Genomic DNA, 11,966 nt, shown 5'->3' with positions numbered 1-11,966 from the left:
CTCATCAGCCCATGATTGGACTCCTCCCCCTTCCTGCCATGATTGGTGGGCTGTAATAGGGATGTAAAATGGCGGCTGCTTTGGGACAAGAGGAGGATGTGGTGTGAGGAGAATGTTGTTGGCGGGAAAAAAAAAAAAAACAAACACAAACACTTCTCAATCAATTTATATGTGGCTTAGTCATAAATATATGTCTGACATTTGGTGAAGTGAAAAGAGTGTTGGTGTGAAGTGAAGGATTGTGACCAGAAGACAAGACTACCTTAGACCAGTTTTCTGTGTGTCTTGTTCTTTCAATGTCCTTGTTTGTAATAAACAATTAGCCATAAGTGTTGTCGCGTCGTTTTGGAGTTTCTGCTCCTATGTCCCATTTGTTATGTCCCTGACCCTAGACCGGGGACGTAACATCTGCAAAAAGCCTTGGAGTTTGGATTGACGACAAACTGAGTCTGAACCATCACGTTGCTGCGATCTCCAGATCCTGCAGGTTGACGCTCTACAACATTCGCAAGATTCGGCCTTTTCTCTCACAACGCAGCTGCTCGTCCAGGCAACGGTCATCTCTAAACTGGACTATTGTAACTCTCTCCTGGCTGGAGCTTCTGCAGTCACCATAAAACCCCTCCAGATGGTCCAAAATGTGGCAGCCCGCCTCATCTTCAATCAGCCAAAATACACCCACATCCCGCCTCTTCTCACCTCTCTCCACCGGCTCCCGGTAGCTGCTCGCATCGAGTTTAAATACTTCATGCTGGCTACAGGAAAGTCAATGGAAGGAACAAGTTGTCCTGCTCCATTCGACTAGCCGTGACTACCACCACCTTTAAGAAGCAGCTGAAAACCCACTTGTTCAAAAAGTATTTCAGACGAATATAACACTCACACACGCACGCACACACTCGCAAAAAATAAATAAATACATTTCTTCGTCCAGCACTTAACAATTCCCTGCATGTTCTCTTTCTGACATGTTCGGCCTTATCAGGGCTCTTAGTTTTGTAAACTCAAAATCTATAGAAACCGAATGAGAAGTAGCTTTGGATAAAAGCGTCTGCCAAGTAAAGTAAAGTAAGTCCAGATGCCTCTGTGTATGGACCCGTCCTATCTATAGTTGTTTCTTCCAAACAAGCAAGTAAATGGATGTTCATCTTTCATCATTGAGTCTTTTCTTGTGTACAAATCCATACAAATGCCTGTTGCTTTGGATAAAAGCGTAAATAAAAATGTATAAGTGGCTACAGGGCTTATCATGAAGATTGCCAGGGTCCTTCAGCGAACATCGCAGACCTTTTTGAGGTGTTGGTATTTGCATTGTTCTGCAAGTAGTAGAAGATATGCAGATGAAAAAAAAACGCTTCTCAATCAATTTATTTGTGGCTCAGTCATAAATATATGTCTGACATTTGAAATGAACCAAGACAATAAAAGTTGCTTCACAATTTTGCTGGTTTATGGTTCTTTAAAGACTATCATGATGATTCTGTACCTGAAGTCTCTTTCCGAAATTCAGCCGTGGTGCAGAATTACAGCAACTTTTATCCAGTCCCACAATGAGATTTCCCAGAGTGCCATTTCAGTGTCTATAGCTTTAAATGCTAATGAGGAGGAGAGAGGTGGGACGAGGAGGAGAGCGGCCTATAGAAGTTGAGCGAGCATTCGCGAAAGCATGAGAAACAGGATGTAACCTTTCCCCTTATGATGTCATAAGGGGACAAATTCCAGGTCTGACCAAAGCACTCTTTATCGCCATTTCTAGTGTAAGATTGGGCGTCGCAGGACCATGCTTTTGTCTTGCATAGCAGCTGTCTATAAGAAGAAATGTGACATTCCTGTGCAAATTGTTGTGCATGAAGATTCAGCACCTGTTTTTCATGCCTTTTGTCGGACGGCAACGTGTGAAGTGTCGGTCGTCAGGACCGCCCACTCTCTTTGTCTTCCCCAGATGGGAGGCACCGGGGGGCGTGACATCAGAAACAACAGGTTCTGATTGGTCTGTGACAACTTCCTGTAGGCCAATGACAACTTCCTGTAGGCCAGGGGTATAATGGTCTGCTCACATGTGGGGAGGGGACTCTTTTTCTTTTCTTTTCTTTCCCAGCTGTCTTTCCATCGAAACCGGATCTTCTGGTTTTCGAGCCTGCTCTATCATCTCATTATTTCCCATGACTCTGCCTCTTTCTCTTTCTCCCCTTTACTCTTTCTTCTCATTTTTGTTTTCTCTGTAACCTTGGTACCTTTTTTACATTCAATATTCACATGTAACTACAATAATTATTTACCGGCGTTAATAAATTAGAAACTGTTCATTTTTAACCTCTATTGTGCCATGCCTCTTTCTGCCAGGTAACATCAAGTTGGAGTGGTTGAATAAAGTGCTTTGGTTTGGAGGGAGAAGGAGTTTTCTACACTCTCTTCTCTCATACCACACCACGGTTGTTTTTACAAATTACTTCATGCACAACAATTTGCACAGGAACGTCACATTTCTTCTTGTAGACAGCTGCTATGCAAGACAAAAGCATGGTCCTGCGACGCCCAATCTTACACTAGCCACTGTGGGACCTCAGACAGGCTCTGGGAACTCGTATTAACATTACATTTTTTTTGTAAACATTATTTATTCCTCTTGTTTCTCCTTCTGCATTGAGCATGTTGTTGACAAAAGAATTTCCCTCGGGATAAATAAATCCTCTCACAAAGTCACATTTTCATGTCAGTGAACATGGACAATTCTGTATTCCACCTTGGCCCTGACAGATGCGCTACCCCGTTCCATGATGGCGACTCTGTTGATGTATTCGATCCCAGAGATTTTTCATGTTTAGTTTTTTATTTTTTTTTATTTTCTATGAACAAATGAGAATGAGAACTGTAGGGATGTATGTTTTTAAGTATAATTTTACTAATCACTAGATGGTACCAAATCATTTTCTGATTTTATTTTTGTGTTGGTGTTCTTTAGTCAGAATCATCAGTAATCAATACTTCAATCAAATGTCTCAAAGAAGTCTTAAAAAACGTGTTAACTGGTTGCTGGTTTCACACCAAGCGTCCCACAAGCACAGAATGCAGAATGCACAGTAGTATTTATTCAAACGAGCACCATTCGGAGAACAGACCTGCCATGACAATGAGTGGTGGAGGCATTTCAACGATACCCTCATGCAAAGTTCACTGTAAAATGCACAGACGTCTTTATTGCAGAGAACACAGCGGAAATCTTCCTGGTGGTTTTTATTGCACCCACTCCTGCCCTCGTGCACATCTCTACATAATCTCTGGGGTTTTTTTTTTTCTTCTTCTTTGTGCATGTAACAATGGATCGCTGTGTCAGCAGCAGTAAACATCATTCAGGTTCCCGGGGGCCGAATGAGTGGACCGCGACAACGTGGGACGTACGGGCTTCCGAGACCTCTTTCCTTACAAAATGAACGTAGTAGAAACTGCATTTAAAAAAGGAGGAGTAAAACAGAACGCAGTCAAGTCCTGTGGATCGGCCATGTTGCAGTGATAAACGCACTTTAAAGCATTTTTCAGAAATTGTTTCTTTTTTTTTTTCTCATGAGAATAACACTGACGTGTGTGTGTGTGTGTGTGTGTGTGTGTGTGTGTGTGTAAAAGAGAAGATCTGTGTGCGTGTGTGAACGCTCGTCACACTGTCCTCTGCTGCTGCTCCAGGCACTTTTAACAGCAGTTCTGAAGTGACATTCCCACGGGTGGCGGGAGGAGCGGGACGGCTCGGTGTCCCCTGCTGCCGCATCACCTCCTGTCCCCTTTCATACGGTGGTGACCCTCATGACCACCTCCCGGTTGGCGCCGCCCCCCAGCCGCGCGCCGCTGGGCCGCAGCTGGCTGAGGATGTGCAGGATGGTGTAGCCGCAGTGGTGGTTGAGGATAGTCCTTAACCTCTGGCGCCGCCGCCTGGCCCGGCCAACGCCGGACAAGCCGTGGGCACTGCCGCGTCCGGCCCGGCCCCCGGCCTTGCTGCTGGAGCTCAGCGGGTCGCCCAAGTCCTTCGCCTTCTCGTAGTTCAACACTTTCCACTGCTGGTTGACCGCCTGCCAGCGCTTGAAGATCCGGTACACCGACGAGCCCTCGTGGATTATGAGGCCTGTGGAGAAATATGGATTATTTGCTGCGGGGGTGCAGGGTCTCACATATAAACACACTCGCCTATGAGCCAGAAGACCCAGGTCCAAACCCCACTTACTACCATCGTGTCCCTGAGCAGGACACTTAACCCTGAGTGTCTCCAGGGGGGGACTGTCCCTGTAACTACTGACTGTGAGGGCGTCTGGTAAATTTATTACATAATGTGCAGCTATCTTCTCTGAATGTTTCACAGTAATAATATCGACATTTTGCATGTTCCCTTGGTCAGCTGTTTTTATCACAGCAATAGGATTCATCTGCAGGAACGTCTTCATCGGCCATTGTTTCCTGATTCCGGCATATTCCGGCATATTCCGGCGTATTCCGGCGTATTCCGTCAGGCCCTCACCTATGCACACGATGTCCATGAAGCCGTACATGCCATAGCAGATCTGGAAGAGCAGGTCCTGCCGCTGCCACTTGGCCGAGGGGCTGAGGGAGGACCAGATGAGCCAGGAGATACTGGCGATGAGGAACAGGGAGCCCAGGATGATGGCAGCTATCTGAACCTTCTCGATCACCGTGAGAGAAATGGCCTGCCACTGTGGGATGATGAAGAAGAGGCTGAGAGTCCACCAACCATCTGAGTCCTTCTACTTTTTACATCACTTCACATATTAAAATAAATGAACGGCGTTAACACAACTACGTCGTGAGTGCTGCACACACACGTATGCATCACGCCAACGGAGTGACAACACACAACTGGGCTTAATCAAGTAATGTTCTTGCAAATTCATCCAATAAACATAAAATAATTTAGTGTAATAACTCGATTTGAAGATTTTGTACACTAATTCGGTTAAAAAAATAAAATGTTGTAACGAATATGAAGGACGATTTATTGAGGTTAGCAGTGATCATCGGTCTGACTGTTTCATCATATCAGGTGGCCTAGCAGATACGGAAGGGGACCCGTAATCGCCAAGGTGCCACTGAGGTCCCCCTGATGAAGGTCCCGTCCCCCCACACTGCTCCCCGGGCCCCTGTCATGGCTGCGCACTGTCACCACTATCGCCATTTCTAAAAAAAAAAAAAGTGATTGTCAGATGTGATACACAGCAGCACAGCACACAGTGAAATTTGTCCTCTGCATTTAACCATCACCCTGAGTGAGCAGTGGCCACCATGACTGGCGCCCGGGGAGCAGTGTGTGGGGATGCTTTGCTTAGTGGCACGGATCGGGATTCGAACCGGCAACCTTCTGATTACGGGGCCACTTCCTTAACCGCCAGGCCACCACTGCCCCCTAGTTCTAGCCTCTCGGGGAACTCGTATTAATGTTAAATCATCTCACAAAGTCACATTCCTGAGCGTTTGAATAAATTAAAATGTTTTTCCCGGTAAAAACTCTACACTGCTTCTGTACAAGATGTTAACCGCAGTCGGGCGGTGCTGCCAGATAATGGGTTTGCTGGCGATTCGCCCCGAAAACTCTGCTTCCACCCAATCAGTCCGGCAGCCTTTCAGACTGTGTGAACGGGGAGTAAAAGAACTCTCCGGCCCACAAACCACACAATACACGCCACTTCAACATCGATCAGCACAGCGGGGTAAAAATGAGCGCGGGTCAAAGTTACGATCGGGCGTAATAATTATGGGGTTCTTATGGTGTGTCTTTCTTTGCAGGACTGAAGCTGCTGTCTCCAGCCCACACTGCCGTTCTAATCGATCACCCGAAGGATGACTAAATCAATAGAGCTTCCATCCAGCCTGAAACACAATAGTTAAGGTCAATTATCACCCAATTGTCAACGTTGAAGGGCCTGGTGGACAAAGACTTTCACAAGTTCATGTCCTGCGTTAATATTCTAGAAATTTTAATAAAGGTCAGACAATAAACTCATTCTTTTGAAATAAAGACTTTAAAACTTAAAAAATTTGCAAAGCATTTTTATGTTTTCTCAACTTCTACTCTGAAGTGAGTGTCACTGCAGCACAGCACACTGTGACACAACGAAATTTGTCCTCTGCATTGAACCATCACCCTTGGTGAGCAGTGGGCAGCCATGACAGGCGCCCGGGGAGCAGTGTGTGGGGACGGTGCTTTGCTCAGTGGCACCTTGGTGGATCGGGATTCGAACCGGCGACCTTCTGATTACGGGGCCACTTCCTTAGATGCTAGGCCACTTTGCACTAATGTAGTTGTTGAGAGGACTTTTTATTTATTTACAGTGTACAGTGTACGTACCGTTTCCATCACAGTTTCCATCTGACAGACGGAAAAGCACAGATTCGTCTGAAATTCGTACCTGCAGTGGGTTCTTGGTGCTGATGGCCAGAACCTGGTACTTGAAGTAGCAGAGCTCGCAGCTCCAGGATCCGCGCTCACTGATCCAGCGGATCAGGCAGGGCTGGTGGGTGCAGCGTACGGAGCCGGCGCAGCGACACGGACTCAGCAGCTCCCCCTGCAGGACGGACAAAGGCAGAAATACACTTGCTGTTAACTACGTACGCATGTACGTACAGTCGTGGTCCGTATCATGCGTTCTTTGCAGCGTTTTTAAATTAACGGAACGTGTACAGAGATGCAATACCTGCATAATTTTATAGGGCCAGCGTTGTGAGATCTGCACTCAACAGTTAAGATTTACTTTACTTTACTTTACTTTACTTTACTTTACTTTACTTTACTTTACTTGGCAGACACTTTTATCCAAAGTGACTTACAAGAGGACAACTCCAGCAATTCTCATTCGGTTTCTATAGATTTTGAGTTACAAAACTGATAAGGCCGAACATGTCGTAACTAGACAAATTTTTTATTTTATTTTGTGTGTGTGCACGTGTGTGTGTAAGTGTTAGATTCGTCTGAAATACTTTTTAAATGAGTGGGTTTTCAGCTGCTTCTTAAAGGTGGTGGTGGTCTCGGCTAGTCGAATGGAGCAGGACAAGTTGTCCCACCAGCCAGGGACAACGAAGGAGAACAGAGTCGATTGGGATCGGAGACCGCGTGAAGAGGGAATTTCCGTCTCGTATCGTGTGCAGATCTGAGAGGACGTGCAGGAGTGTAGCTGGCTAGTAGTGTGTTGGTGTAAGAGGTTGAACTTCCATTTACTTTCCTGTAGGCAGCATGAAGAATTTAAACTGGATGCGAGCAGCTACCGGGAGCCGGTGGAGAGAGGTGAGAAGAGGCGTAATATGGGTGCGTTTTGGCTGGTTGAAGATGAGGCGGGCTGCCATATTTTGGACCATCTGGAGGGGTTTTATGTTTAGAGATGACCACTGCCTGGAAGAGGAGCTGCGTAGTCTGTTGTGAAAGGAAAAGGTCTAATCTTACGAATGTTGACCATGACCATGTTTGAGAACCTGTTGAGTGAGCAAGTCGGTAAATATTTGGTTTGTGGCCTCGACACTGATGTCAGGGGGTAACATTTACATGCACAGCGTTTATATCCACAACGCCTTACAGTCAGTAGTGACAGGGACTGTCCCCGCCAGGAGACACTCGGTTAAGTGTCCTGCTCAGGGACACGATGGTAGTAAGTGGGGTTTGAACCTGGGTCTTCTGGTTCATAGTCGAGTGTGTTACCTGCTAGGCCACTAGCACCCTGTTCGTAACTGTTCGTAAACTGTAAACATAATGATCTGAAAATATGTATTCATACCTTCAGCCAATATTAATTCTTTACTTTTAAAGCACGTTTTAGGTATGAATTCAGCACTTACATTAGAGAAATTTTCTTTCGTCGACTGAATGCTGAGTTAAACCCGGGCCCGTCTGCCACCAGAGCGGTAAAGTTCGTCACGGCACCTCTAATTACCTCAAGTCCACCGTTCTGTAATGGGGGTCGTCCAGTACACGCAGTGCGCGGTTCTGGCCCGTCTGCCAGATCCTTCCTCGCCGCGCTAAACAGACACTGGAATTGGCCCTTTAAGACATGACGGCCTTTCTGATCGATCAATACTCTGCTTAATGGTTAAGAGTCCATCAGCGGCTCTAATGAGGCACGTGGCGAGACTTTAAAGTGTTTTTGTGTCATTTCATGTGCTAGTAGCCTTGTGTGTAACACACTCGCCTGTGAACCAGAAGACCCAGGTTCGAACCCCACTTACTACCATCGTGTCCCTGAGCAGGACACTTAACCCTGAGTGTCTTCCAGGGGGACTGTCCCTGTAACTACTGATTGTAAGGCTGGTGGGGTACTGAAAGTAGGGTGGTTGTAGCCTAGTGGGGTAACACACTCACCAATGAACCAGAAGACCCAGGTTCAAACCCCAGGTGGGGACTGTCCCTGTAACTACTGATTGTAAGTGGCTCTGGATCAGGACGTCTGGTAAATGCCGTAAACGTAAATGAAATTTCCCCACAGTTCTGTTGGCCGAGTTTAAATGGTTAATTAATGTGATCAGTCGGGCGAATTCTCATCACGAGAAGGTTGCACCAACAGCGTCGGACTCCAGCTCGCCTCTCAGCCATGGGGGTCGGAGACGAGTGAGAAGGTTCTAACGCGGCGTGATAAACAAGGAGGGTGAGGAGATACCTGCTCGGGCCCCTGGAAGCAGATCCGGCACTGGGGCGTGCGCATGCCGCTGCCGGTGCTGCTGCTGAGGGACACGGCGTCCAGGCCGGCCTGCGGCCTGGGCTCCTTCTCCTCGAAGGCCAGGCTCCGGGGCCGGGGGTCGCTGCCGTAGTAGTCCTCGTCGTCGTCCCGCGAGGAGCAGCCCACGAAGGGCGGCCACCCGCAGCCGCCCACGGCCAGGCCGCGCATGCCGGCGGGTCGGTGGAGGTCGAGGTCTATGTCCGAGTCGGGCTGGCGGGAACCAGATCGCATGAAAACCAGGACCTTCAGTTCGTTGAAAAACATGCGGATCCGGTATTTGAACATGTTTGGCGAATGAACAGTGAATGATTATTGATTATTAGGAATATTATTATTATTACGAGCGCTGGTGATGCTGGTGTGTTTGTTTTCCTTCTGATGCCATGTGTGTGTGTGTGTGTGTGTGTGTGTGTGAGCGTCTCAGTCAATGCAGATGAACGATTCCACCCTCAGCGGGCCAGCAGTCCTCCACCGATCCACGGCCCAGCTCCGCGGACATGGCCCTGCGTGGGGATCCTGGCGCTCCTGGTCTGGATCAGAGGATGAAAATCGAGGACGATGATTTTGGATGAGGAAGAGGAGGAGGAGGATAAAGGAGGCTACCACATCATCTCCACCGTCCTCCACCGCCGCCGCGGAATCCACGGATCTCTCATCTCCGTCGCGGGTCCATGGCGGCCGGGCTCGGCGGTGCGTGATGCTTTGTGAGAGTAAAAAAAAAAAAAAAAAACAGAAGGAAGAAGGACGGAGGACAGGAGAACGCTGCGAGGCTCCAGTCAGACGCTCGTCGTGACGGATCCACATCCGTTCCGGTCCAGGTGGGGTCTCCAGGTGGGATCGTTCGCAGTCCTGGCGCGTATTGACCAGCGTCGCTCTCCGAGGTGCTGATCGCCTCCGTGACGTCCGTGCCACGTGGAAACGACCCCGCCAAACCCGAGACGCCAGTGCGCCTGCGCGCATTTCTGGCGCTGCACAGTACAAACGGGGGCTGATCCAGTCATTCAGGACCGTGTCTCATCGATGCAACCTTAACCGAGGACCGGATCGATCAGGATGAGGGGTGGTAGTAGCCTAGCTGGTAACACACTCGCCTGTGAACCAGAAGACTCGGGTTCAAACCCCACTTACTACCATCGTGTCCCTGAGCAGGACACTTAACCCTGAGTGTCTCCAGGGGGGGACTGTCCCTGTAACTACTGACTGTGAACCAGAAGACCCGGGTTCAAACCCCACTTACTACCATCGTGTCCCTGAGCAGGACACTTAACCCTGAGTGTCTCCAGGGGGGGACTGTCCCTGTAACTACTGACTGTGAACCAGAAGACCCAGGTTCAAACCCCACTTACTACCATCATGTCCCTGAGCAGGACACTTAACCCTGAGTGTCTCCAGGGGGGGACTGTCTCTGTAACTACTGACTGTGAACCAGAAGACCCGGGTTCAAACCCCACTTACTACCATCGTGTCCCTGAGCAGGACACTTAACCGAGATTTGAAACCTTATACGACATGCAGCGCTGTCCGCTCACACCAGCTGCTCATTATCTTGTGCAAATAAAAACGAGTAAAGTTCATTTATTCAAAACGCAAGAACGAGGCGTGAGGCCAAAATGGTCAGGAAGACTGGAACTCTTCACGAAGAGCCTGCAGTGGAACTGTTACAGGGCTGTTCAGGGCTGTTCAGGGCCGTGGAACAGCTGCGGTGGAGCTGATTTATTATTACTGCACATTCCCGGCGTGCAGAAAGTGGGTCGGCCGAGCGCATTAATTATTGAATTGTTCCAAAGTCAGGACAGCCTCACCTTTACTGGCTTGCCTCTGCGCCTGGACCGAATTAGCCGGGCTATTGTTGCACATGGTGCATCCCTGAGGAATCACCACCATATCTGCTGCCGGGCCGAGAGGGGTCATTTACACCCAGGGTTCGACTTCAAATCGCGGCCTGTTCCATTATTTATGTCCACGTGGACGTGTCTCAGGCCCGTCCCGGGCCTCGCTCAGCGTCTTTCAGGCAACACAGCCAACGAGAGCATATTCAGGTAGCAACAGAGCCCGGCGACACCGCCTGCATATTTAACAGGCGGAGACAAGGGATCCATTACATCCTCCCAGCATGCACTGCACCACAGCTCAGCGTTGTGCATGGCGTCGCATCACGTCGGACCTTGTGGATATGAGGAGAGATATGACCACGACCTCCTCTCCAGCCATGTGATCCATCCCGAGTCCAGCATTTCCAAACTTCCTCAGGAAAACCACCACACAGCCTGGCATGGACTTTTTATGTAACAGCTCTTGGCCATTTGGCATCCCTTAGTGCTTCAGGAACACTTAATTATGCAAACGAAAGTGTATTTATTATAACAAGCAGTCTCTAACCATCCAAGAGAATATCTACCTTGGTTCCAGTGTTTTCTTCCCTCCATTTCAGCCTTTGGAGCAACTCATTCACAGCTCTGATATCTAATGTAGGTTATGCCATTACTATTTTAACTTTCCCCAAATTCAGCCTTGGAGCAGAATTACGGTCCCACAGCGAGATTTGGCAGGACGCTGTAGCTTTAAATGCTAATGAGGAGGAGAGGGGGAAATGACGTCATCGACGCCACTCACCAATCACAATGTTTGGCGCAGAAAGGAAGTAGCGTCGACGTTTTTCCAGAAAAACATAAATCCCCTCATGACGACAAATTCCAGACCCGACTGAGCTGCCGCTCTCAAGCAAAGTGAATGTCATTGTGATGCACAGCAGCACAGCACACGGTGTCATCTGCATTTAACCCATCACCCTGAGTGAGCGGTGGGCACCATGACAGGCGCCTGGGGAGCAGTGTGTGGGGACGGTGCTTTGCTCAGTGGCATCTTGGCGGATCGGGACCTTCTGATTACGGGGCCGCTTCCTTAACCGCTAGGCCACCCCTTCCCTCTGAACGGTGAAGCAGAATGACCACCGCGGGACCACAGACAGACTCGGGGAACTCGTATTAGCGTTAAATCATCTCACAAAGTCACATTTTCACGTCAAGTTATCCTTCTACAGAAAAGAAGTCAGACTGTCATTACTTTAAATGGCGATATTAAGAAAACTAACCAACATTTCGGTTTAACATCCAACTTTATTGTCCAATCATTTCGGTTTTCCAGAAACAAAAACGAGCATAAGATAACCAGTACAAATCAGCAGCATCGCTTTCTTTCATCACCGGGTTTCCAAATTAAAGAAATATCGTTTCTCAAAAAAAAACACAAGCAGGTGTTGAGGGAGCAGCA

The 11,966-nt window shown here is 48.3% G+C and overlaps 1 protein-coding gene across 1 annotated transcript; it reads right to left on the bottom strand.

Moving 5' to 3' along the window:
• Window positions 1-2,953: 2,953 nt before the first annotated feature.
• On the bottom strand, window positions 2,954-9,591 carry LOC114783547 (E3 ubiquitin-protein ligase MARCH9-like). The gene is made up of 4 exons (XM_028969038.1): window positions 8,637-9,591; window positions 6,405-6,560; window positions 4,502-4,694; window positions 2,954-4,111 (listed from the first exon to the last, which is right to left on the bottom strand). Exons 1-4 carry the CDS (start codon window positions 8,979-8,981, stop codon window positions 3,777-3,779), a joined length of 1,029 nt encoding a protein of 342 aa, XP_028824871.1. The 5' UTR covers window positions 8,982-9,591; the 3' UTR covers window positions 2,954-3,776.
• Window positions 9,592-11,966: the final 2,375 nt, after the last annotated feature.

This window comes from Denticeps clupeoides, unplaced genomic scaffold, assembly GCF_900700375.1.
Source record: "Denticeps clupeoides unplaced genomic scaffold, fDenClu1.1, whole genome shotgun sequence".
Lineage (NCBI taxonomy): Eukaryota > Metazoa > Chordata > Actinopteri > Clupeiformes > Denticipitidae > Denticeps > Denticeps clupeoides.
Note: the sequence above shows the minus strand (reverse complement) of the source record. Positions and strands in the feature narration are given on the sequence as shown.